Here is a 27,491-nt window from a genome sequence, read left to right as displayed (position 1 = left end):
GTATCTTCTGCTGCCGGTGTCAGACATCCCACAGCAGCCAGAAACTGGGGGAGGAAATGCAGCAAACAAGCAAATAGACATGGTTACTGACACAGAGACACACACAGGCGTTTTTGTGCAGTGTTGTACCATTGGAGGGATTAATAATGTGAAATCAAACCAAAATGGTGCTTAAGTGGCCCTGACAAAGAAAAGCCATCGGTGGCTGATATTCACTCCCTACAATATCCCTGTTTGCTTCTTGCAGAGTATAAACTAGAGGTTTGTTATGTCTTTGGCAGCTCATATCCCACTCAGTGCATCCATAGATGCAATATGCTCTTTGTCATACCGTAATTAAAAGGCTTTTCACCTCTTGCCAAGGCTTTTATGTGCTGCAAAGGGAAGCAGGTGAGGTGGTGTAGGCATAATGGTCATTTTTAAAAGCATTCTTACCAACCTGCAGCCACAGGCAAGGAAGGGCAGAGAAAGAGGAGAAGGGAACAATAAAGAAGATGAAAGGAGGGTCTGAGCAAACCCATGTTGGCCAGCAAGCTGCTCTGGTGCTGGCAGAGTCAGCACTTGCAGCAGGATGAACACAAGTGTTTAGTCTCCTCTGCTTCAGGGTATTGCACCCACAGTGCCTGTGGAAAGCACCACGTGGCTGTTCCTCAGCACCCCCCAGCTCACCCTCCAGCCCCAAGCTTCAGCCACAGCTGGAAGCAGCCTGGGAAAAGGCACAGGACCACGGACAAGGGGAAAACAGGATCAAGCAAAGATATGGGACCATGAACATCTGTCATTCAGGTGCAGTCAGACACTGCCTGTGCCCGGTTCTTTGGCTCAGCCCATCTTCTCCCCCTGCAAAGGAGGGGCTGGAGAGCACATGCAGCATTTTCTCAGAAGGCACAAAGAACACAAGAAACAGGATCTCTTTCTTCACTCAACTTACTCTGCGGGCCTGGGGGAGTCCATTGAAGGACTTGGCACAAAGATTAATGTTTGGCCTGTGGCATTAAGCAGAACTTGCTCATTTAAGACAGGACAGTGGCTTGGAAGAATAAGGGGTTGTGACCTCTCTGATGCAGTAGCAGCTCTCCTGACAGAAGGTGATAAATAGAAGTCAGTGCCACAGAGTGTGTCTGAAAGCTTTGCACTGTACAATGTGAAAAATGCTTGCTGTGACCCCAAGAACCTTTACATCAAGAGACCTCGTGGGCACAGGTGGGTAATAAGGTCTCATTTTAAGTGCTGCCATCAGTGGGTTGTATGGGAATAGCAGTAACTCTAAAAACACGCTCCATTTACTGCAGATGGCCGATTTTCCCCTCAATATCGCTCCAAAGGACCTACTTTGATGACAGACATGGACCTGGAAACCAAGGAACGTTCAGCTTTTGTGTTTATTTAGCCCCTTACCACAACCCCAGCTGGAAATGGTAGATTTCAGATCCTTTTTATTCCTATATAAATAGCAGGGTCCTTTCAGACAGCCAGGTGCTCTGCTGGGTGTTGCTGCTCACAGCCCAGTTGTATAAATTACAGCAGGAATACATGACTGTGGCTCCTGCTTCTTCCAGGAACCAGAATCAAAGTTTTCACAGTCTCATTGAACAGTGTGGGTTGGAAGGGACTATAAAGATCTACCTGAAGGGAAGTTCTGGCCAGGTGGGGGTTGGTCTCTTCTCCCAGGCACTCAGCAATAGGACAAGGGGGCACGGGCTCAAGCTCTGCCAGGGGAAATTTAAATTGGAGAACAGAAAAAAATTCTTTCCAAAGAGAGTGCTCAGGCATTGGAATGGGCTACCCAGAGAGGTGGTGGATTCCCCATCCCTGGAGGTTTTTAAACTGAGATTGGACGTGGCACTGAGTGCCATGATCTGGTAAACGGACTGGAGTTCAGTTAGCAACCCCCGCTAATTGATAGCTAATTACCGCTCTGCGCTAATTGGCGGGTGCAGAGGGCACAGCCGAGGGTACTGCCAAGGGCAGCGACGCCCCTGCCCTCAGTGCGCAGGCGCAGTGAGGGCCGCGCTCACGTGACCGCGGGCGGGAGCGGCAATATGGCTGCGCCCAGGGGCGCACACGGGGCGCGGCTGCAGCGCCCGCGCCGGTCCCGCTGAGCCCGCCCGGAGTCGGACGGAGCCAGTCCAGTCCCGCCGATCCCGCCCGGGGCCGGGGGGAGCCGGTACCGTCCCGCTGATCCTGTCTGGTGCCGGGCGGAGCGGGACAGATCGCAGTGATCCCGCGCGGGGCCGGAGGGATCTGGATCTGGTTCTGCCGATCCCCCCGGGGCCAGAGGGAGCCGGGCCGAGCCGCCACCCTGCAGGGGCCCCCCGGCATGGAGCCGCGGGAGTCCTGGGCGGCCTTGGCGGTGAGTGAGCGGGCTCAAGACAGGTTCTTTGGGAATGGAGGTGAAAACAAGCAAGGCGCAAGAGGAGCTAGCGATGGCTTAGTCGATGCACCTTGCCCTGCTGAGCTGGAAGGAGATAATAAGTCTAATATTTGTTCTGTCTGTTTAGCTAGAAATACATTGTAGAAACACTAATTAATAACTTGCTCTGTTTCGGTTGCTGGACCAAAGTCTTTGGACCAAAGTCTTCTTGTTATAGAAAATGTTATGGAGTAATATACAAGAGACCACTGGGTACGAATCACATAACTTAGATGTTTGAACCGGATATAGGGGACTTAGAGCCAGGACTTAGATCAGAGAACACAGAAAAGTAAAGAATTCATTAATATGTGTAGTTAAATGTTGTAACCATACCTCTAGAATGTATCAAACAGCTTGCTTTGTGTCCTCAAGTCGGGCAAGTGTGTCCAGCGCTCCCGGTGCCGCAATAAACACCTTTGCTACTTAAAGATAAATTGTCTGTAAGCAGTTCCTTTGTTCTGAGGTTTCTCGGCTTCAGAGGTATTGTTGCCTAAAAGTGGCACTTCTAAATTGAGTCCTAGAGGTTTCTTTTGAGTTTCAGAAATCAAGGCATCCTTTAAGAGCCGCCGGGTGCCTTGGTTATCACTTCACCAAAGTGCACATCGAGGTATATTCACTGCAACTTTTATGTCAGTTTTACATTGTCATTAGTTTTTTGTTCCTCGCATTCCTGTTACATATTCATGAAATTTCCCAACACTTATTAGCATCTTTGCATATCCTCATAAGGTCTCTGAAAGTCTTCTCTATCTGAAGCCCCCCGTAGTTCTAAGTGACCGCTTTGTAAATTTCTTCAAGACAATGCACATGGTTAAAAAGTAACTGGGTGTTGCCTTGGTGGCTGCCTCAGTTCCCCTCCTCGTTGTTTCTGTAAATCACTTAGCTCAGCTCTGTAATTTCTGTGTTGTAAAGAGTAACAGTTCTTGTTACATCTCTAAACCCTGACATCAGGATTTGATTTATTTATGGTTCTGTGAAGGCAAATCCACAAACCCATCACCGAGACTACCAAACCTTTTCACTGTTTATACATTTTAGCAAACAAAGCTATTAGTCATTATTGGCTACAAGTTACATAGTTCTTTCATTACCATTCTGTCCTCTCTTGGTTAATGACTCTCTTGCTTCTTTATGCTCAGTTTTTCTCGTTCTTTGGGTCGGTCCTTGCATGTGCCCCTGCTGGAATTACCTTTTACTCAGTCAGAGCTGATTCAGCACATTGGCTGAGTTGTCTTTATTTATTTCTTGTCTTGAGGGTTCTGCCAAACTGTGCTTATGATTTGCCAATCCTGCATTCTTTTTGTCCACTATTAGTGGTACAACTTTCTTTCCAAGCTGGTTTTAAGCAAGAGGATGAAGCCCCCAGTTGCCATAGCTGGGAACCTCCTTGGAAACATCCAGGGCTCGCTCTGGATTCTGCGTGCGAGTCAGGGATGTGGTGCCTTGGGCAGGTGTAAGGAGACACAAAAGCTCCAGGGGCAGGTGGTTTGGTTGTAGTTCAGTGCCTTGGAATTGGGTCTTGGTTTTGTTTAATTGTTGTGATAGAGTTTATAGAAGTCATAAAATATCCTGAGTTGGAAGAGACCCACGAGTATCATCAAAGTCCAACTCCTAGCTCTGTACAGAACAGCCCTGAGAATCCCACCATGGGCCTGAGAGTGTTGTCTAAATGCTCTTGGAGCTCTGCCAGCCTTGGTGCTGTGCCCACTGCCCTAGGGAGCCTGTTCAGTGCCCAACCACCCTCTGGGGGAAGAACCTTTTCCTCATATCTCAACTAAACCTTCCCTGACACAGCTTCAGGCCATTCCCTGGCTCCTGTCACTGGTCCCAGAGCAGAGATCAGTGTCTGCCCCTTCTCTTCCCCTCCCGGGAAAGCTGCAGGTCACAATGGGGTCTGTCCTCAGTCTCCTCTTAAATAAGTTTAACGAGTAAGTCCAACTCCTGGAAAAGGTTCTTCACCTCTGTGACTTCTGATAACACAACTGTTACTGACAGTTGAGGGAGAAGGTGTGTTTTGGGTATCTTTTTATCCAAAAATCATCCCTCTTTTCTTCAGGTGGCGTAAGCACACAGATACAATCGCCTGCTGGCAGGTGCTCTGTTTGCTGCTTCATGAATTTAAATGACAGTTAAGATACAGAACCTTGAGAACTTAAAGAAGCAATTAGTAACTTTTGATTCGTGTTTTAACAGAAGGCTAGATTAAATCTGCTTAAATCTGATCAATGTTATTTTGAGCAGATAAGGATTTTGATGAGAAAGTGAAGAAAAATCAATGCATGCAAAATAGCCAACTAGATTAAAAGAGTAATTAACTTATTGATTAAGCCTTTAGCAGTAGATAGTGAACACCTCTCTGAATCCTCTGTTGCCTTGAAAAAAATTATCAGAGTAACACACATGTGATTTGTTTTCAGGCAGTTAAAAATCTGTGCAGCTGTTCCTTGTGTGCTGTTCTGTACAAGGTAGACTTCAAACTATCTTCTCTGTTCTGAATAGCATTGCATCTAAATAATGTGTCATAATGGATTAATGCTAACTATTGATTTATTTTTTCTTTTAATTAGATTTTCTGTTTATTTCAGTCTCATTTCCCTGATTTTGTCAAGTAATTATTTTCTACAATCAGCCATGCCATGGGGTAACTTAAAAAAATTACATTTAGAAACACAGACAATGGAAAAAGCTGTAGTTGAACCAGTACTTTTGAGGGGGTTTGCTTTATGGATTGTTTTGCATAAAAACCTTCCCCTTTTCCTTATGACTTTGAAAACATCTTTAAAATGATTTCCAGTACCTGAGGGGAGCCCACAAGAAGCACGGAGAGACACTTTTTACAAGGGCATGTAGTGACGGTGCAAGTGGGAATGGCTTCAAACTGACAGTAGGTTTGGATTAGATATTAAGAAAAAATTCCTCCCTGTGAGGGTGGGGAGGCCCTGGCATAGCTTGCCCAGAGAAGCTGTGGCTGCCCCATCCCTGGAAGTGTTCCATGCCAGGTTGGACAAGGCTTGGAGCAACCTGGGCTGGTGGGAAGTGTCCCTGCCCATGGCAGGGGTTTGGAACAAGATGATCTTTAAGGCCCCTTCCAACACAAACCTTTCTGTGATTTGATGATTTTTTTAATAGCAAAAGAAGGTAAAGCAGCTTTACTTTAGGCTTTGTTCAACAACGGAAATGGGCTGGGAAGAGCACTTGAAATGCAGAAGTTTGCCGGAAAAATGTGAATGTGCTTTCTAGAGATGTGTATGGGGAGAGCAGAATTGCTTCAGTCTTTCCCTGGTCTTATCACACAACTCCTGGAGGTGTTGGCCGTTCTGTGCTGTGTCATGGATAAGTGACGTCCACTGTCTTGCTTTTCTGTGTGGTGGGGGAGTGTTGCATTGCTTTGCTTGTCCTATTCAAAGCACCAAGATTGTCTTGAAAATACCTTAAAATGGTTTAAAGTTGTAAGATCTATTTCTTTCTTTTGTTGAACCCTCCTTGTTATAGCTATGGAAGCTACTGAGGTCTGTGTAAGACCATCAGTTTATAAACTGACCTCAGGATGGGTACAGTCAGAAGTGCTTTGGGTTAGTCATGCCTCAGTTACTCATATAAACACCAGAGCTTCACCTGTGAGAATATTAATGTGCTTCATTCCATGGTTTTGTCTTGAAGGCTGGTGGAGTTGCTGGTGTCTGTGTTGACTTGATCCTTTTTCCCCTGGATACTGTGAAAACAAGACTGCAGAGTCCTCAAGGATTTAGGAAGGCTGGTGGTTTTCATGGCATCTATGCTGGTGTTCCTTCCACTGCTATAGGATCCTTTCCAAATGGTAAATTGTCATGAGGTTACACTTTGTTTTATTAGTTTATGTTGTATAGGACATTCATGCCTGTGGCTTCCTCTCCTGCAGGTGCCTGTTTGGATTCTGTGAGTCCATGTCCAGCTGTAAAGAGCAGATTCTAGGACTGTACAGTATTGAGCAAACTCTTGAGCAAGCCTGGAGTGAATGCTGCTGCATGTTCACACTGTAAACCAACCTTAATTCCTTGGAAGGGTATCTGAATATGAGCCTGTCCCTATAGGGGCACCCTAAAGCATTTCTGGGTGCCAGAGAGGGCTCGAGTCTTGCTTGCCCTGGACACTTTAGTCATGACTCATTTTGTCACAACACTGGAAATGAATCCAAGTCCAAAGTGCTGGAACACTGGAGGTCTTTGAGCTGATTGCCCTTGGGAGGCTCTGCCCATCTCCCTGAAACAGCAACACCTCAGTTGTGAAGACATGAGGAATACTTTTGAAGCTGAGAATTTTTAAAAAGTAAACGTGTGGAGTTCCTGCATAGAAAAGGCATCTGAAATTCCTGATGCCTTTGTCCATTTTGTCTTTGTAGGGAGGGATGGAAAAACAGCAAGCTATGCTGTCTGACATAAATGTTAGGGGAACTTTGCTGACAAATCCACTGATGCCTTTAGATGTTTGATGTCCTTCATAAGGTGATATAAAAAAAAGTCAGTTCTTTATCTTGGCTGCTTTGTTATCTCCTTTTGAGGTGATAAGCATCTTTTGATTAGCAGAAGGCAATTCATGTGGCCCTCCTGTACAATTAAAATCTGTTCCCCCTCAAGACATGTCATTTTTTCCAGGATTTACATCTCCAAAATCTGAACTGTGATTTTATCTTTCCAATGTATGACTGAGAACTGAAATTATCTTTAGGAGAAGGAACAACCCTTAAGGTCTAAGTGCCTTTGTAGTTGACTGTTGCAGTGAATAAACACATCTCCTTTTGCTGTGCTCAGCTTAGTTTTATATGTTGTTTGTTCATTGTACAGAACTTTTACAAGTCTTTTACTTTTACAAGCTTGGAAAAAAATTATGGCACTAAATTGCAAAATATTAAACTGATGATAGCAGGGAAGAAATTATTAATATACTGCTACTGAAATAGTTCTGCACATTGGCAGAATTGTATCAAGTACCTGGATTTTGGGGTTGGTTAGTTGGTTTTTCTTTTCAAGTAATCAATTGTTTTGTTTGTTGTTCACAACCAAAAAAAGACTGTCCATTCAACTGAACCAAAAGCTCTTCTCTCTATCTGGGAATAAGGAAGATACCATTTTTTCAGAATGTGCTGGACATTCATAATTAACACATCTTTCCTTACCTCTAATTTAAATGTGGCCTAAAGTCCTGATACCTTTTCATATTAATGGGATGTTTGCCAGGGTTAGCCACAAGAATAAACTGCTGAAGGAATTATCCCACAGATTTTGTTCATACTGTTGTACTGTTTTGGTGTAAAAATATCCTGATTTTAACTACAGTTGCTCAATAAGAGCTGTCAAAATCCACCTCTAAATGTTTTTTATGCTAGTTCTGTGATGGAGAAACCATGAAATAATTGCATGTATTCTTGTATTTCAGCTGCTGCATTTTTTATCACCTATGAGAATGTGAAGTCTGTGCTGCCCCTTGGCTCTTCATCTTACTTGTCTCCAGCAACACACATGGTGGCTGCCTCCCTTGGGGAAGTGGTAAGAAGGAAGTTCATGTATTGTGTGTCTGTGAGAGGAGAGGAAGCCATTCAGTTATGGAAACTTGGGTTTGGCATCATATCTTACTTTTTGAGTGTTGACCATACTTGTGACAGTTCTGGCACTTGTAAGGATTGTTTCAAAGTGAATAAATGACTCAATAACAATTCTTTGTGGGTCTATTGGCTGATCTTGCCAAGTAAGTAGATGGTGGAAGCGTGGATTGTTCAAAAACATCCATGAGGAGTTTTTGAGCTTCTCAGGTGCTGTTGCAGAATCGAGCAAAATGACATTTGTGCTCATGAAGGAGTGCCAGTGCTTTGGAATAAAATAGACTGGAAAAAAATCCCACTCTTCTTTGTTGAGTAGGTTGTTTACAGTATACTCCCTCTGCCTGTGAGGCTTCAGTGAGAAAGCTGGAACTGGGTAATTTAATTAGCAGCAGCCAAAGGCCTGTTGGCCACAAATGACTCCTTCCAGCAGAACCTGTTGCCCATTTTTTTCCAAGGTGGTCTGTAGTCTGTGACCCTCACAACTCAGGCACTTACTGCTTTCCTTGTGGGGCTGACAGAGGTGGTGCAGCACAGGAAATGAGTTGCTCAGGGCTGTCTCAGTGCTTGGCTCTTGCTACTCTAAGGCCAGAGAAATGTATATTGGGAGTCATTGAAATGGCAGTGTGACTTAATGGTGTGGAAACCACAGTATTGTAACTGCCCTTTTCCAGCTCATTTTCCTGCTTTTTGCTGGCTTTTCTTCTCTTGGAGTGATGGGTGTGAGGGGAGAACTAAGCTTTATAGTGCCTGAGATGGGGATTTAGAAATTTGCTACAGCAAACCTGGAATAGAATAGCACAAAGCAAGACCTTCTCACATTTGTTTTATATAAAGTCTTAGCTGATCAATAGAAATATATAAACTAATCCAAATTGCATCAGGGTGAAAGTTTAATTATAGTTTTATTGATTAGTCATTAAGTTTTAATCAGGGCATAACCACTGGGACTATTATTTTTCAGTAGTTCTTTTTGGTAATATGTGCTTTTCTTGCATTGTATACTTTAATAGTTACTATGATACAAATTGCTTTTAAATGTAAAATAGTGAACCAAAGATTTTGTCACGTTAGGATTTCTAAGGCATGTCTTTGCATTTCCATGCTGGTTTTTTACAAAACAAAGAAATTAAGACTGAGAACAGGAAAGTGATGTTGGATTTCTAGGTTTGCTGTTCCTTCACTGGTGAGCATAAATGAGTCAGATACTTTCTTGTGCATCAAAAAAAGTGAGTATGTGTATTTGTGCTGACAAATCTGTGTTTTCAATGTGACCTGCTAAAAATAATAAAATAGGTAAAGACGAAGAGAGACAAAAGTTGCATCAAGATATGATAAAATACATGTGAGAAATGGTTCAAATGGGAACTCTTAGTTATTATAACTCTTCTGTATTGTTTGCAGTCTGTGGAAAGTCATGTCAAGCAAAGTCCCCTGGGACTGGTGTGGTCTGTGTTTCCAGTTCCAGACTGGGAGGCACAAAGAAGCAGAAAGAAGGCAGGAGCTGTAGAGCTGTTTTGGTCTTTTTCCTTTTAGGCAGGAGAAATACAAAAAGTTAATCTTATCTCCCAGAGTGAGATAAAGAAAAGTACATATAAAATCTGACTCTGTTAAACATAATTATTTTTTCCTGTAACTGAATCTCATGGTGTAGAGACTCTGAATATCCCATAATACATGAAAAATTACTTAGAAAGACACAGCCAAAACTCTAGAGGGCAGATACATGGTATCTCATCTCATCAAGGAAGAAGAAGGTTGAAGAATACATGAGTTACCAAGTGGGGAAACCCCCTTATTATACCTTTGGTGTAACTGAAATTTGGAGATAGGAAACACACTTACTGCATCCAGGACATTGGAATTTTTCATCTTGACTCAACTTTGTCCTGTGTGTTTAGTCTGCCTGTATCTTTGCACTGAGCTGCCAAATGTGCTTGGAAAACATGATATCATAGGGAGTGGAAAGGAAAACCAGATGTTCTAAAATTTTACTTTTAATATTCTAAGGCGGTATAAGTCACTCTGAGAAGGAACAGTATTTTCAACCTCTGAGTGCCCACTTTAAGTAGTAACCAGGTGTGTCTGGCAGACCCAGAGTTAATTGTGCATCTCTGGATTGATTTGTACAGAGTTTTTTATGTCATTTAATATGAAACTTTCATTGAAGTCCCCCTCTGAGCCTCTCCCACCAACCTCCTGCAAACATTGAGATTGTCCCAGTTTGACCGATGAGGTTTCCTTCAGGAGTGCCAAAGTGGCTGGATTCAGCACAGCTAATTTGGATTCAGCACAGATAGTTTTACATCCCACTGGCTTTTCCATGGAGGTGAGAATAAAGTCGTTTGGCTCACGTTCTAGAGAAGGGAGCTGACAGCAGCCTTTTCCATCTAATATTTAGATATTGTTATGGTTACCATCTGAGCATTGCAGGGTATTGAGTGAAAGTTTTGGGCTGTTGCTTGTAAATATTGGGTTTACTCTTACCTTTCTAACCTTTTGTTCTTGATTGACTATTTTTGACAACATTGTCTTTCTTTTTTCTCCAAAAGTTTATTGTTATGAATTCCATGAGTGTAACTGGCCAGGTCAGAGAAGAAAGTTGCTATTAATGCATTTTCTGAGGCAGAGGCAGAACAAGAGTCGGACAAATCCACAGAGTAATGGAATGAGAGAATCTCCAGCAGGATAATTAGTCAGGGCTTTACAGCATGGTAAGGTTTAGAAGATCAGCTTGCAGGAGCCCAGTCTAACAGAGATGAAATAGCTGCTCACATCAGACATGATGTTTTTAGGTATTTGAAACTCCAAACCTTGCATGTTGGAAGATGTGGCTTTGCAGTTCAACAGGCAGTTGAACTCAAGTTGGACACTCAAGGCAGAGCTGCTTTTAATTCAACAAAGAAGTGATTTAGTTCTTAAAGTGTCTCGACTTTGGGCTAATGGCTTTGAATTTTTCACTATGTCTTTTCCAAGAACTGAACTAATAAATGAACAAAACTGTTTAAAAGCAAAGACCTGCATTTTCTGCTTTGCATCCTATCTCCTCTCAGCCTGTGTATTATGGGCTGGCAGATCATGGTGTTCCAAGTAGTATTCCAAGTCTGACAGCAACCAAAGTTTGATGGGATCTCTTCCACAGTACTTAACCTTTTTCTTCTATTTTCATTGATTAGTACTTGTAATTTTAGCTGTGCCTGTGCCTTTTGTGCTGTGCATATCTGGCTGCTTCCAGGCTTTGGGAAGGGGATTTTGCCAACCCTGGCGAGATGAGCAGTGGTGGGGAGTGAGCAGTGTAGGTGGTCTTTTGAATTAATTGTGGTGGGGTTTGAAAGATTCAGAAATTAATCTTTGTGAGGTCAGGTCTGCAATACAGATGCTGTAGGATTTTTGCCAAATCCTTATGCAGATGCAGTGGTTGGGAGAGGGCTGGGAAGGTGAGGCTGCTGCCATTAAGGACTGGTGGGGAAGGAGCAGAGCTGGAGCGGATGGAAACTCAAATTAAAGCTGTGACTGGGAATTGGTTGTAAATAAAGATGAATGCAGGCATGAATCCACAAATGCTCCCAACAAATTCATCATACAATTAAAGGCTGAAACAGCAAATCCAGAACTGTCGAACACCTAACCAGCCACCCATGCTGATCTCTGGTATGCTCTGTGCTAACTGCATGTATTGCCTCTTGTTCATCAGCTGCTCTTCCAACACTGCTTTGTGTTATCTACCCAGTTCAGGGCTCAGAGGACATGCTACTTTGCAGGAAAGCTCGATGCTTGTCATGTCTTTTCTTCTAATCCAAGGGTGATACTCAGTTGCTTTAGAAATGTTCATAGCTCAAAGTGTCTGTAGAGTAATGCTAATTTGGATTAAGGAGTATAAGTGAGAAATAAGTAATTTCAAAGTATTTCCTGATAGATTTCCTGACTTATTCTATTGGAGTCAGCTTTGGAAAGGTCTGAGGGTGCTTTGGAAAGGTCTGAGGTACTTTGGAATAAACTTACCTTAAACTAATGTTCTATGCAGGGTTTGTCAGGAATAGCTATGAATAGCTCCATATGTGGACAAGCCCATAATTCTTTAAGTGAAAAGACTGAAGGAAAGAGTAAGGGATCAATTAGAGGAAAATACTTGATAAAATACAATGTAGTTGAAATTTCCATGTTCTGGGCCAATGTAACCCCAAGGGACTGAGCAAATTGTAAAACACTAGTCATCTTTCAACAGGAGACTTAATGTGTTTTCAGAAAATATTGCCTGTGTTCCCTTGCCTGGAATCTCATTAACGTCTGTCCTGTAACACAGCCTGACCCCACTTGGCTCCTTGGAAACAGTTTTATGCTGGATGGGGGATGCACCATGCTACTTCTGCTGAAAGAACAGCTTGGCTGGTGGATTTGATGAGTTTCTTAAGCCTTTTAAAATAAGTTTAACAGACTCTTATGGTGAAAGAGTTGCTGAAATAGATTGGATCATACAGACGATTCTGTATGTTGAATTAAGGGTCTACTTTTCTTTGGTTTTAAGGCTTTTTTTGTGTTTAAATGTGGTAGTAATTTATGATTCAAGCATCAAGTAGGTTGAGGAAGATTTTTTTTTAAAACTTATTCAGCTGATTTTTACCACTTGAGTTTAAACCAACTGCCTGTGACTACTAGGGAACTTCAAAATCTGTGGGACACTTAGTTTGTGCTGGAGTACAAAAGATGAGTATAAAAGCAGGCCACTTTGGGTAAGTTTTAGGTTTAGTTTTAAAAAGGAAACAAAACTATATTGATTACACTTAAAAAGAAGCCCCTGAGTTGTGCAAAACACACAAACTTTCAAAACATCTACAGTGACAAGTACTTCTGCAAAATGTTTAGTGTTACCCTTGTCAGCTTCACAAACTTTCCCTGTTCTCTGCCCATTAACTGATGTAACTGGAATAAGAGTTTCTCCTTGCTGTGAAGAGAACTCAGCACAAATTTCCACTGTTTGAGGGCAAAGGTGTATCTAATGTGGCTAAAGGAGAGGTAGGCAGGGAACCCACAGCAGGACTTGTAGGGAATGAAGAGCCATGTGTGGGATGAGAGCTCTGAGAGAGGGGCAGTAGCCCTGAGGGGGGTCCTGAAGTGATGGATGAGGAGCCAGCTGAAGGAAGAAGTGTATGTTGGTGCAGATGATGCTCTGAAGCAGGAAGAAGGGAGCTCTGGAAAGTAATAACATGGAGCTGACTTAGGTTTGACATGACAGGATGAAATAACACTCTGCAAAACAGCTCAGCAGATTCTGGGTAAAGTTGTCTAAGGTGAGAACTTGGGGGAAGTGGAAAACATTTGTGCAGAAACTCCAGTTTTCTAAATGCTTGTGACATTTGGTCCCTGTGAGTGGTCTCCTCTCTGAAATAGTGTGTTCTTAATCTCTGGGAGTTGCTGAGATCTGAGGGATCTTGCTGGGTGAGATTGCTCTTTGAAGAAATGTTTCCTGCCAGCATACAGGGGAGCTGCAGTTAAATTAATGAAGACCTTATTGTGTCAGTCAGAGGCAAAGATGGGACAAAGAGCTTGGCATTGTCTAAACTTTCCCATCCAGAGCCCATTAGTCAAAACTTGTTCTCTCCATGGGGTTTAAATTAGGAGTGGAGTCACCTGTTCATGACCCCAGCAGCTTTGCACAGGACTGAATTTGACTGTGCTGGAAGGGCATTTCTGTGCTCTGCATGACAGTGGGAGGGGAAAATAAGATTAGCATATTCTGGGGTTTAATTCTGAAGATGAACACTTTTTCCCTGGGGCTGGCATTTAAAGCAGAAATTGGTAATGGACAGTGCATGTGCTGGGCAGTTTCTGTCATCCCTGGAGACAATTTCCTCATTAAAATAGGTGTTAATGCTTCAATTCTCCTCTTCAGTTGTGCTCTAGCAGGTAGCACAACCTGCTGACAAGCACGTGTGGAAGGACTTGTTCAAAACTTGAGTTGTGACCCACAGCAAATTACTGACAGTAGAAACTTGTATTTTTGTTCTGCCTTGGTGAAAAGGGCAGCAATTATTTAGATGAAGGTTTATTGGTGTTTGAACTGTTAGGGGTCTGTCATTGCAGCAGTTCAGGTGCTCTGTTCAAAGAAAATATAAAACCAAATGACAAATGGGTATTTCCTGTTTCTCTGCTTTTCATTAATTTTTCTGGTGGTTCAAAGGGGGAGACAGTTTGTCTTCCATCTACAAATACATCTCATGTTCCCTGCCAGCAAACATTTCCAATCCAAGAGCTGTGACCACAGTTTAGAAGCAGTTATTTGGAGAATACTTTGCTAATCCCATAATATTGCATTCATTTTTCTCTTCTGTTGGAGAGGGGAATCCCAGAGATATCTGAAGAACCAAACATAAATTTATAGGGTGTGGAGAGGCATAGGAAGTGGCAGTGCTGAATTCAAGCTTTGTTCACAGCCTCTGGCTTGAACCAAGAGGGAAATTTCCCCTTCTTTCTCAGGATCCAAAGGAAATCAGTGCAATTTAAGATCTCTTAATTTTAGACTCACCTATTATTTTAACAATTCTGTTATCTGAGAAAGGGGAAAGGATAGTTTTCATGTTTCGGATTAAAAATAGGAACTTCTTAGAAAGGAGCATCTGACATAGTAATCGAGATGTTCAGGTTATGACATTAACCCAACCAAATAGGAAAACAGCAGCAAAATAAACTTGAGCCCCAAGATAGATTTTGTCTGCAGGAGTGTGGTCAGGGCTAATGCAGAGTACACTTAAAACCCCCACAAAACCAACTTTGCTGCTGCTTCTCTTTGAATGGGAGTTTAGAGTTACTTTTTCTTGCTCCTTTTCCAGTATGTTGCAGCAGACAATCCTTCTGACCTTCAAGAATGGGGGGAGAGCATAGGATTTTCTTTGCAGATTGACTGCAGCCTAAACATATGTCCTTTGATAAGCCATAGCCTTTGTTGTGATTTTTGTGCAGCAGCTTTTTCTCCCCAATGGTTTAGTGATTATCTTGCCACAGGTATTGTAAGGTTTAGTTTAAAGTCTTTGCTGTCTGGATACAAAGTTTTATAGTGCCATAAGTTAGATTCTTATTTGATTAAGAATAAATTTATGCACATGATTTTTAAGAGTAACTGTCCCCAGGTATGTTCCTTTAGTTCTGTGGTAAGTATTAAATTATATTTATATGGTGTACATCAATTAAAGTTTCCCAGCCTACTCAGACAAAGTCATTAAAACTAATCTCCTGCTTGGGAAATTTAAATATTAAAATCCTTTAGAAAGGGTTCTAGAGGGTTTAAAGCTGCAACTAAGAAATGTTTTCTGGAGCTTATTACATGTTTCTGTACCAAATTTTCAAGTAGGCTTAGCTATGCAAATGAGAGATTTCCTGACTGCAGGTTCCTAAATCACCAGCCTCTAACAAATTCCACAGCAATTCTTTGTCCTCAGACTACTCTTCTCCTGCCATGTAGCAGAATAGCTGGCTAATTACTAAGTGGAGAAAACTTGGTCTTGATCCCCACCCAAGCCCAGGTAGTGCAGAGAATAGATCAGCCTTAGTCAGGAGCACATTAACAGAATGGGCTTCAGTAGCCTGTCTTAGAGCAAAGGGAGTATCTGCCTCTTATTAAAGGTAAGAAGTGCTCAGACCGTATGGTTGTGGGAGCTTTTAAGAGCGTGAGGCAGATCATCAGCTGTGCAAGGTGCAGCCAGGCTACTGGAGGAGATAAATGCTTTCTCAAGGTGCTCTCCTTGGAGCCACAAAGCTGCTAATAGTGTTGCACCAGCTGTATCCCTGGTTCTGAGCAAACCTGCCGTGCATCAACCCATTTTAAATACTCAGCATAAGCCCTTAATGGCAACTATAACACCTGCTCTCTCCTTTTCCAAGTGTTTCTGGGTGCACCTCTTGCAGATTGTTCCTGCAAGGGTAGTGGTCAAGCTGTAGTAGAGATGCCTAAAAACACACTCGTGTAATCTTTGATTCTCTACCAAACCCTACAAATCCAGTCATGGAGAAAATTGTTTGCTTGGAGCACAAAGAGTGGAAGCAACGGGCTGTTAATCTAAATGAGATATGTTGTTATTTGGATGATAATGCAGTGCTAAGGACCAGGAGGTGTTGTGTTCTTTCCTGAAAATGTTGGCATTGTCTACATTTGGCTGTGCTAAAGAGAGAACATGTAGGATAGAGGGGCAGAGACCTGCTAGTGAACTTAGAAGTGGTGTCAGGGTGGTTTACTCCTGAGTTTGCAGTGGGTTCTTTCTAATCCAACCAGCTACTTCAAATGTTTGGCACGTTAACAAAAATACCATTAAAAAAAGTAAACTAAAAATCTCTTTTTGTCTAAGGGTTTTCTCCAGCTGTTTTCATGGAAAGCTGTGGTTGCTGCTGTTTTTCCTGAATGAGCAGTGAATTTTGTGTATTTTGCAGCTTTTGCAGTTCACTGGCTTTTGAATCATCAAGGCCTGGATCACCTGCTTGCACCAAACCACCTTGTGAGCAGGACTATCTCTTTGTTCTTTATTATGTATCTTGTGCTATTGTCTGGAGAAAAATGCTCAGTATCTTTGTGCTGATGAATTAGATGAGTGCCTAATTCTGAACAGCTGCTTTAAATTTGGGTAGGATTTGCCCCATGCAGGAGTTACAGCTTTAAGTTCAGATGTTTCCAATAATCAGGTGAGCCCATGGAAAAGGCTTTGGGCAGGTTCCCGGGGCCATTTGCAGCAGATTTTATTTTCTGTTAGCTATGGCCACATGAGGACGGGTTTCTTATATACTGAAACAAACTGTTTGAATCAGTATCTACAAAACTTCATGGCACTTCTGAGGCTTTTATTTGCCCTGGTCATTCTTCAGCATCAGTTGAGACGTTGGTCAGAACAGCCAGGAAAGTCTTGTTCCAACATGAATCCAACCAGGAGATGGCAGCATTGAAGCATGCAAGGAGTATCTACAAGTTAAAACGCCTTTCTGCGAACTGGCAGAGGTAAAAAAATTACCTTAATTTAATTAGAACATACACTGTCTTAGCAATACGTAGATAAATGTTAATGAAATAGTCCTGGTTTTAGCTTTTGTCCCTAACTGGCTAATTCAAGTCAGTAAATTAAAAATGTGCTTAGGTTTTTATCTAAATGCTGGAGTCGTCCTTTGAGCTGGTAATGATTTGAAATGTGAATTTTAAAATTCAGTACCCTCTTGCTCAGAAGTGGTTATAGTCTTAAAAGGCTAGAGAGGTAATAGGTGCTAATATTGTCCTTTCTGCATACCTGCTCTGTAAACTAATAATAGTTTTCTTATAGCTGTAAAATCAGGTTTTCTTAAAGCATAAATTTAAAAATTCTGGAGCCTTTAGTTTTTCAGTGTTATCATCTTCCTGCCCCTATGATATTTATACACATGCACTGGCACTGGAGAAGAGAGTCTGAAAGTTGCAAAATTGTGTTACCTGACCTGGTAAATAAGAAAGGAGCTTATAGGGCAACACCCATTTTCCCCCTGAACTTTGTCTGTGGGATCTTGATTCTTTTTGCTCCCATTAAAAGATGGGAATAACTCCTGGCTCCAGACCTTGCTTGGGAAAATGAGTGTGGCCCCTATCAGCAGGGTGCTGTTGTCTGATCTGAGGTAGCCAAGGGCCCACTGCTGAACCCTCTCTGTGGCTGGCCCTGCACATGTTCTACAGAGAGCTAATTTGTCACAGGGTCATCCCCAAATCCGGTAGGATACACCAGGAATGGCCCAAGTTTGGCAGGCTGTATTGTGCTCTTCTGTGGCAAGCAACAGGCTACATTTATGTGAACAGCCAAGAGATTAAAAAGCAATTTCTTCCTTGGATCTTGGTGATTAGGGAGCTGAATGGGCTCCCACCACGTGAGGTCACATTATTGTCTGTGTTCCATGTCCATTAATCCTGTAGTTGATGCAGGTAAAAGCATTGACATGGGCAGTTACCGTGGAGTGGCTGCACAGCTATGCCTTTCACCCTTGTCTGTGCAATTTTCTTACAGCTTTCAGATGTGTGGAAAATGAAGTATGAATGCTCTTGGTGCAGAGTTATCACACCAGTGCTGTTTGAACATATTTATCTAAGAAAGCAAACTGTGGAGGCACAAGTTATGTGCTTTTACCTTTGGCAGTGTTACCGGGAAGGCACTGGAGTGATCGAGATCTGAGCGAGATAGAGTTGAGATTTTTCTGCACCCATCAGTCCAGGTTGTTACTTTTTAATAAGATATCTGTGAACTTGCATACTTCCCTTTAGAGACCTGTTCTCCACATCAAAAGGCTGCTGGGGTTGTTGCTGATACAAAGGAAGGTACATCTGTAGGAACAAACAAGGTGACGCGTTGGAAGTTCAGGTGCACCACGAAAATGTCACCGTTCAGTCTGATCTTGGCAGTCACGGCTCGTGGCTTTTTGAGTAGCCAGAGTGCCCTATGGAGCCAATCTGCCAGCACTGCCCAGTGACACGAGCCTTTATTTCCTTTCAGAACAGCACAATGTGATCACTGTTTTTGTTCTTGTGCAGCCACAGACTCCCTTGTAAGTGCAAATTCAAATGGGAGAGACATCAAAGTTAATTTGAAATGAAATGCACCCCAAGTAGTCTGGGGGAAATGGAGACATTACTTTGTAGCCACCCTTCTGCTGCCAAAACTGCAGCACCCCAGATGTCAGGAAGCCACGCTGCGTTCTTTGTCTGGTCTTGATTGACTACATTCTTTTCATCCAAGCCTTTTTAAAGCTTTCCTCCTGCCTCCATATTTTTAAGGAATAAAAAGCTAATATAAGGACATGGAGTGTTATGAAGCATGAAGTTCTATAAATATTTATGCTGAACTATCAAAAAACTCAACAGTTCTTATTTTCTTGACAGATTGGGGTCACTTGTTATTTTTGACCCTGAGAATTGAAGAGCACACGGAGTTAGATCTGTTTGTAATGACTTTTGGATATTGTTGTCTGGTAAACTTGTAGGAATGTAACAGGATAACAGACTTTCTTGGTGTCTTTGTGAAAATGAAACTTAAAACTTTTACTGTGTTATCCACAAATGACCACTCCAGTTATTGTCTCTGTGTAATCTCCAGTGAATTCCTGTACTTTCTTTGGCACACATAGATTTCCCAGTTAGCTGCTTGGTTTGCCACTTCAGATGGACAGCTTTCACCTGGACTGCTCTGCATTTGGAGTACTCTGTGGACACCTTTATGTCTAGGAATCAGTGTGTTCCTCAGCCCACCACAGGATGGGATCAAAGGAAGACTAAAAATCTGGTCTGTCGTGTCTCCAGTGTTTTGCCACCAGTCCCATCACTGCTTTAAAGTATCCCTGGAGCCAACCAAAGACAAACTCTGCTTAAAAGTTAAAGTGCTGATAAACAGGCATTTTCTAGAAAGATAAGAGGCTTTAGGATCCTCATTCCTCAAAGTTATGTGCTCACAAGCTTAACCCCAACCTAAAACTGAAGCAGCAGGTGAATGTTTTAAAGCCAAGTCTGGTTTTTTGGAAAAGCTGGAGCTTTATGGCAGTAGCCATGTTACTACATCCAGCTGCAGGGGCCTTTCTGGCCTTGAAAATTCATTCTGTAGGAAAAGATCAGTCCAGTGTTTCACCTTGAATGAAATCTGGTGTGTGTTTTAAGGTAACCCTTGAATATTACTGTGTGCATCTAAAGCTGACTGGAGTGTCTCTTGCTATCAGTCACTAGAGGGCACAAAGGAACTACCAAGGAAAGAAGTTTGTTCTACAGGTCCTGAATCTCCAGTTTACATGTGTAAAAGTGTGTGTGTGTGTAAGTTCCTGTAGCTGCTAAAAGACAGGATGGCTTCAAAATTAGTGATTTTCCCCACCCAAATCTACTTCTAGTTTGGAAGTTAAAAAGGGTCCTTCCATGTTCCTGTTAGTTTAATATTGTCAGAAAGCATGTGGCCCTCAGAGCAAACATATAAACTACTTAGAAACAGTTTTTAAGTTCAACAAAACCGATTTCCTTGTATGAAACAGAAGAGAAATATAAAGAGAAAGGCAGCAAAGGGGATTGCTCCTCTGACCATCTGGTTGTTCTGCAGGTCGCGTGTCTCATACGGGTTCCGTCTGAGGTTGTCAAGCAAAGGGCTCAGGTTTCTCCTTCCTCCAGCACCCTCCGGATTCTGTCCCACACCTTGTACCATGAGGTGAGTTCAGAGCAGAATTTCTAAGAAGTTGTTTCATTCTTCCCACTCGGAGCTATCCATGTCCAGAAGCATTCCCACAGCTTTATCCCAGTTCTGGGCTTTGCCATCTATTCTTGTTAGAAGCGATTGGCAGGTTATGATTAAGGAAAGCAAACCCCACCTCCCCTTTGTGTGTGCACTTACATGCATGCTCCAAGCAACTCTTTTTATATGGGGTACCCACATTTAAATAGGAGAGAAAGGGGGGAAAAAAGGCATTTAGCATTCCAGGTTCCAAAGGTCTGCTTGTATTTATGCCAACAGTCCTTGTCTGGGACAGCAGAGCACCAAATCTCTCTCTGTGTGCAGTTTGCTGAATGGTTCCCTGTTTTTGAAGCAGTTTGGAGGGAGTGTCCTGAAGGCACCATTTCAGAGAGGCTCTGTGGGAGCAGGAGGAGCTCTGGAAATGAGTGCTTCATCCAGTATTGCTGACTTGTGAAAAATAAGGGCTTTTGTCATCTTTTCAGGGGTGATGCTGTTTCCTCCTGTAAAAGCCTGTTCACCTCTGTTCTTGTGGAATCTCACAGGGGGTGTTTTTCAGCTTGTGTTCCATGGCTTCTGAAAACACTGTGGGGAAAAATATTATACTCATTTCTGAGTGTAAAAACCAGGAAAAGGAAGACATAAATATGATCTTTAAATGATCCACTTGATTGTTAATTGCTTTCAAATGAAAACTATTGTGATAACCCTGCACAAGAGGGTCACTGGAACTTCTTTCTGTGACTTTATGATTCTGCTCGAAAAGCTGGTGCTATCAAAACCATATGTTTTTTCCCATCTGTGTTGCTGGCCAGAGAACCATAAGCCTTTGCAAACACTTGAATGAACTGCTCTATAATAATAAAAGCCATAATTTTATATACACTTATAAAATAAGTTTTAAGTGTTTTGAATATTAATCAGCTGGTTAAAAATATAAAATATTTGTCTCGATAAAAGCCTGAGTCAAGAGTAAGAAGGTGAAAATAAAACTCTCTGGCATTGTAAATAATGGAACACAATATGCAATGTTACAATCAATATGGTGAATTTGAAGCTTGGGTGTGACACTGAGTAAGGCTGGAAATGCCTGCCTTGTAATTGCTGACAAATTGTGCTCTGGCAAACTAATTCCCTGTGGATGATGCTTTCTTTTGTTGTTTTACAGGGTGTTCAAGGACTTTATCGAGGTTATAAAAGCACAGTATTAAGAGAGGTAAAACACTTGTCTTTTTCTCTCTTTTTTCCCATAATTGATCCCTTTGCCTCAGTTTTGTAACAAGAGATAGTTGTACAATTGAGATCAATTGCTCAAACCATAAGCTCTAAATTCCAGTGTATTTCATTCTAGATAAATTCCTAGTCTGTAATTTAAATTGAATACCAATAATGTGCACTGGCAAAACCTGTGATACACATATCCTGTCTCTCAGTTCTCTTGCTGCTAAACTGAAAAAGGAGGGAAAGGTATATGTTAACATGAAAAAACCCTAAACTGAAGTACTGGATACTTTCTCAAGTCTTGTGATTGCATTGTGTGAACTATATATGCCAACAATGGTGAACTGGTGGCATCAGGCCAAGTTTAGCACAGACAGATTTAGGCTTTCTTTAAATATATTCATCAGCAGATGCCAAGAGATTATCTGTCATCTGTATATAGGGAGGATTGTGCTCTCTTTTTCTTTTTTTTTTTTTTTTAAATGTGTGAAAGAAATGTATTTAGTCACCCAGTCTGTAGATTTGATATGGCATTACTTAGCTCTAAATCAGAAGTGCTTCACTGTTGGGAAGAAATAGTGGGGCTAAAAATATTTTTGCCTGCTTGGCAGAATATAGTTCCTAAACTAAAATCCTTTTCATAAATGTAATGTGAATTCCAGGATCAGTGTCATGCAAGTGTTTGATATGCTGTGTGGACTGAAGGCAGATTATAAAAGAAGTTGAAAAACCTACAGATAAACTCCCAGTCTAAAATAGTTTCAGAATAAGATCCCAGGGGGTCACCTTTTGACGAAGCAGAAGTTGCATCATGTATGTGTAGCTCAAATAAAAAGATGAAGGTTGTATTCTGTGAAAACAGAAAATCACAGAAAGGTTTGTGTTGGAAGGGCCCTTAAAACTCATCTCATTGCACCCCCTGCCATGGACAGGGACACCTTCCACTATCCCAGGTTGCTCCAAGGCCTGTCCAACCTGCCCTTGGACACTCCCAGGGATGGGGCAGCCACAGCTTCTCTGCCCAACCTGTGCCAGGGCCTGCCCACCCTCACAGGGAAGAATTTCTACCAGACATGACCTCTTGTTCAGGAAGGTGCTTTATGTGCCATGTTCGATGTGGTGTGTGGGGTTTGTCCTCTCCTTACATAACTCAGCTGAGTAAATGAGCTTTGGGTCTTTGCTCTTTTGTTTTAAACACAGGTTCAGATCTGCTGGCTCTGTTGCCATTGATAATAAAGGCAGTTGCAGAGGCTTTTTAAGCCTTGATTCAATAGCTCTCCTTTTAAATGCCTTTCTTCATGGTGAAAACTGGTTTTAGGTACAGTTATGTTAGCCAGCCCTTGTTACAAGTGTGGAATAAAGATGGGTATCACCTAAAATAAGAAATACAAAACTTAGTGTTCCTTAAAGTGCTGACAAATGCTAATGCACTGCAGTCTATTTTAGCAGTTTTGAGTGTTTAAAAAATTAGTTATTTGTGCAGAGATGACACCTGCTTTTCTGAATTGTAACCTCCACCACAGCTTTGTCCTGTACTTATTTTCTGGCTCACTAAACACGTTATTCACTCAGATTTCATTTGCAGATGGGAAAAAAAGGCCAAAGAATACAAATAATTTTGATTTCTCTCAGGGGTTCTGAATAAATGAATAAATTTAGATCCCATTGAATACAGATTTTGCATACTAACAGGTAGATAAAACACACAGTTGCTACTGGGTGCTATTCTCCTTAAAATTTGTTTTGACATATGTCAGGGTGGTAATTAATTTGCAGACCATATTCATGGCACAGTGTGTGACCCTGCTGAGATAACTTTGTTTACTCAAAATGGCAGCACTTTGTTGGAAATATAATGGGGGTCCTCTCCATTATGTATATTCATAAAAGATCCTTCAGAACTGATTTCAGTTGAAGTATTGCTTTTTGGGAGAATCTGTCCAATAGAATGAGAAATAAATGATTACCAAATGAAATGTGATTTCTCTTTAAAATGAAACAAATAATGTGTGATGTTTAAAGAGAAAAAAAGTCTTTGAATTTAACGCTGTTAAGACTGATGCATTTTTCTGACACGAAATTATTTAAAGCAATGTCCAGTTGAGTAAGAGCAGCGTATGGCACGTTCAGCTGGAGCTGTTGTAAGCCTGACATTTAATCTTGGGATTTTTCATTCTTTTTATGTACGCTTCTTCCTTTGGGGAAAGTCCTTACTTTCAGATAAAAATCTATAATAATTCATTATTGGGTGCATCCAGGTAGCTGCACAGCATGTATAAGATGATATTTAATTCCAGCTGATTTTTATACTTACAGTTTGTTTACATGCTTTGGTTCTTTACCTACGCAAACTCCTTTGTTTAGTTACAGTGGAGTGGGATTTTTTTGGACAGAGGGGCTTCAATGCATAATTTTTCATTTAGAAAAAATTATTGGAAGAGGTTGAGAATAATAATGCTTTTCAGATGATGGTATTCTTTCACTGGCAAAGTTCTTGAGCCAGAATTTAACAAAGGTTAATGTTAGCTGTTGCATTGGGGTAAAATTTTGTCTATTACATCAAGCAGATTTCAGTGCCTGGGCAGAGATCTGCTTGCCAATTGATTGGACTTCAGTGAGAATGAGTTCTATTTATAAATGGAGGGTGATGTTGAAACCTCATCTTTTTACTTACAGCATAGCAGATCTTTTCAGGACAGCTTCATGTAATTTACTTTAACTGCTGTGCTGCTGCTGTTCTGGTGCAAGGTAGTTGTTTCATCCTTCATTTTTCATTCTCAGCCTTTCTCTTATCCCTTTGTCTTCTCAGAATGCTTTCTGGGCAGATGAATATTGGCAGAGAAAAAAGATGGCTAAATATATAATGCTTATGGAAATAAATATGTGAACCTCAATGCTTGAAAGTTTTGGCTGTGACTTTTCACCTACCTCCTTTTTGGTGACTTCTCTCTCCTCCCTGTTACATTTTGGTCTTTACTTCTTCCTTTGATGTAGTTACACTGAATAATCCTAAAATGGAAAGGAAAGTGAGGTACAGTGCATCGTTCTCTTGGCAGCAGAAGCCCAAAAGAGACATCTGTGCTCCAAGAGGAAGGCTTTTGTAATAAAGCACAAAGTGAGAGTATGGTTATTAGGTTGCTGAATGAGACTTTGAATACATGGCAGAAATCAGAGTCTGTGAAACGATGTGGAATTCCCATGATGTCATTTCCAAAGCAAATCCAAGTGAGAATTATCCTTTCCTGTGGCTGTGGTGTACCCGTGTGCATCGGTGTGGAAAGTGGATAACACTACTAAGAGCAGTCAATGAACAGGTAAATTTATTCACGTTTTCCACAACAGAGACAAGTGGATTTTTAAAATCTCCAGCCATCTTATAACAAGGCAGGACTAGACTACAAATCCACTGTAAAGCCTTTAGAATTTCTTAATGGGAATGTAGTTCTGCTGCTGAGATCTTATATAAGCAAATGGAGCCAGATTTTTAATTCCTGCATAATTCATTTTATTAACTATGACCAAGTAGAACATCTGTTAAAATTCCATAATGTTCAGTTCATGGGAAAAAGAAAGAAATCCCTGAGTTCCCGTTGGAGCTCTTCCATTTCCATTCATGTTACAGCACTCCAGCAGATGTCTTAAAGGGTGTTATTATGAATGAGGGGGCAACACAAAAGAAAAGGAAGTTCTTTGTCCAGTTTCCCTGTGCACAGTGAGTTACCTCACCCTTGGCATGTCTGTGTGCAGGTTGCATCTTTGCACCAGTAGTGCCATGGTAAATGTCATGTCTCTTCTGTCATGAGTTTGGAGAAACTGAGTGAGTCCTGAATGGGTGTTCTGGGTGCTTTAAATTCAATTTGTCACTTGTAAAAATATTGTGGATGGGCTGAGCTCTAGCTTAGAAATAGAACGAAAATGAGCTAAAATGAATATTAAACTATTTCTTAAAAGAGGAAAGGGATGGAGGGCGGCGACTGGCTTTTTGTAATACAACAGATGCCTTGAGAGGGGGCTGATAATTGCTTTCAAATGTCAGTCTTTGCTGTGCAGGTAGCCCTGAGTGAGCTTGTCCTGTGTTGTCTCCTAGACTTTTCTGAGACAATTCAGACTGTGGCTGTGGTGGCCTCCATTCATGTGGAGGTAGCAAGGATGCTTTAGTTGTCAGTGTTATTTTGGGATTCATCTCAGAGCTCTGATTTTGAAAGTAAACTACCTGACCTGACTCTGGTACAGCCCAGCACTGGCCTTGCTTTCAGTGAGATGGCCAAGTTGTCCCTTTTGGAAGTCCCAGTTCTTTAAGTTAATACAGTTGTGGCTTGGTTTGTGTTTTTTGTGTTTGGATTTTTTTCCCTTTAGTGTATACAAGTCAGAGCCTAAGCAGATAAAGGCAGCTGTGCTGTCTTGGGAGGGAGAGAGCAGTCCATGGTATATGAACTTTGGGGAAGAGAGGGACAGCTTGTTCCAAATTTGCTGTTCCATTAATGAGTGGCAGCAGTGACAAACAGCAACACATTCAGGGTCCTCCAAGTTCCAGAAAGCCAAGAGTAATAATGTCTCCTGTGGGGAAGGTACTGTTTGTTGTGTGTGTTCCACAGAACTTCAGTCCTGTTGTAAGGTGTGTCTCTAAGGGACCAAGGAGAATATGCATATTTGAAGTTGAAGGAGTTAGAAGGACAAAGACCAACAAAAAAGCCTCTTCTCAAATGACTTAATGCCTGGGAGAGGGAAACTAAAGCAACTAGCAGCAAAATGGGCCTTGCAGGCACACCTGGTGCATCTTCCTGAATTTAAAGGGTCAGTGAACAAAGGGTGCTGAGAGGAGTTTGTATAAAAATGTAAAACCCAGCTGAGATATGCTGACCCTGTTGACTGAGGGCAGGAGGGGATCTCTGAGGGCTAAGCTTGATAGGGAACACTGCAAACAGGGAGCCCAGTTTGTTTATCCACTCAAGGTAGTTTTGCATGCTTTTCTTTTGTTAGGACATCTTTTTATAAATATCCTGTTCTTCTAGCTGTTAGAGGAACTTTTTTTTTAAAGTTTATCTCTGTTGCTGTAGGACAGAAAGAATGTTATTAATACATTCTGTGACTTGCACAATTAAAACTTTGATCTTCTGTCATTCTCTGTGTATTACAGAGCAGATGTCGATAGAAATAGGCAAACAGGACATTATCTTAATACAATATTTGGAAAAATAAACATCCTCCTTAATGAAATATGTGCAGTATCTGCCTTTTGTTACCTTCTGGAAAACTGAGCTGGCTTCATGTTACTTTGTGATTCTGGATAGATTAGATTTAACCAGGAATTTGCCACGCAGGAGGCAAAGACTTTTACTGAGAAACCGGCATGTCTTTGGCTTGGGGTTTTTCCATCTAGAACATCAACAGTCTCATGAAAGGGATGGGAACTGTAAAATGGATTACCAGCTATGTGGAAAATTGTACAAAAGTTATGTGACATGATTAATGGCAGGAAAGCTGAAAAATAAGTCCCTGCTCCCCCTTCTCCTTAACGTCACTTTGTTTTGGAAAGCCCATCACTGGAGCTGTATCAGCCCTTGTATCACTTGCACACTTGTATTCTTCTAGATACCAATATTCAAGAGATTTTAATTTTCAGGAGTGTATGAGGGTTAAAGGTAATTCTTGAGGATAAGAGCAGGGGACAAGTTTATGCTCTGGGATGAGGGCTCGGTCACATTGTAGCTCATGACTGGAACACCAGTAAATGGACAAAAGGAATAACTGTCCTTTGCTGCTGTAGGTTGTGCTCATTATCTTCTCCCTGCAAAAGCTGGAATAGTACTTGGGGATGAAAATGGAGATCTCATAAAGCACTTATAAATGTCTTCTACAGACTACAAATTAACCCTGTTTTTTCTAATTTATAAGTTTTGGAAAATAGGTTTTGTGACATGCCTGAATGGCAAATAAACTGATCAGGATGGACAGACACCTAAAGAAAATTCCTTGAAGTTTAGAGGTAAGGAGTGGTTGGGTTTTTTTGTGGTCAAGGATGTTCAGTGATCTCAGATTTTCTGCTTGAACAGCCTTTCTCAGGCAGTGCAGTATCCATGCAGACTGACCA

At 41.6% G+C, this 27,491-nt stretch overlaps 1 protein-coding gene across 2 annotated transcripts in view; it reads left to right on the top strand.

The window, feature by feature from the left end:
* The first annotated feature begins 2,023 nt into the window (after positions 1-2,023).
* Positions 2,024-27,491, top strand: part of SLC25A26 (solute carrier family 25 member 26) — an 86,127-nt gene continuing 60,659 nt past the window's right edge. For both annotated transcript variants that reach the window (XM_071550293.1, XM_071550292.1), the window contains exons 1-5: positions 2,024-2,353; positions 6,077-6,233; positions 7,829-7,938; positions 20,054-20,158; positions 21,348-21,395. In XM_071550293.1, the coding sequence (XP_071406394.1) occupies positions 2,321-2,353; positions 6,077-6,233; positions 7,829-7,938; positions 20,054-20,158; positions 21,348-21,395 (453 nt within the window). In that variant the 5' untranslated portion in view covers positions 2,024-2,320. The remainder of the gene's footprint in view (positions 2,354-6,076; positions 6,234-7,828; positions 7,939-20,053; positions 20,159-21,347; positions 21,396-27,491) is intronic.

This window comes from Pithys albifrons, chromosome 3 (assembly GCF_047495875.1).
Source record: "Pithys albifrons albifrons isolate INPA30051 chromosome 3, PitAlb_v1, whole genome shotgun sequence".
NCBI lineage: Eukaryota > Metazoa > Chordata > Aves > Passeriformes > Thamnophilidae > Pithys > Pithys albifrons.
This window is presented reverse-complemented; position numbering and strand designations above follow the sequence as displayed.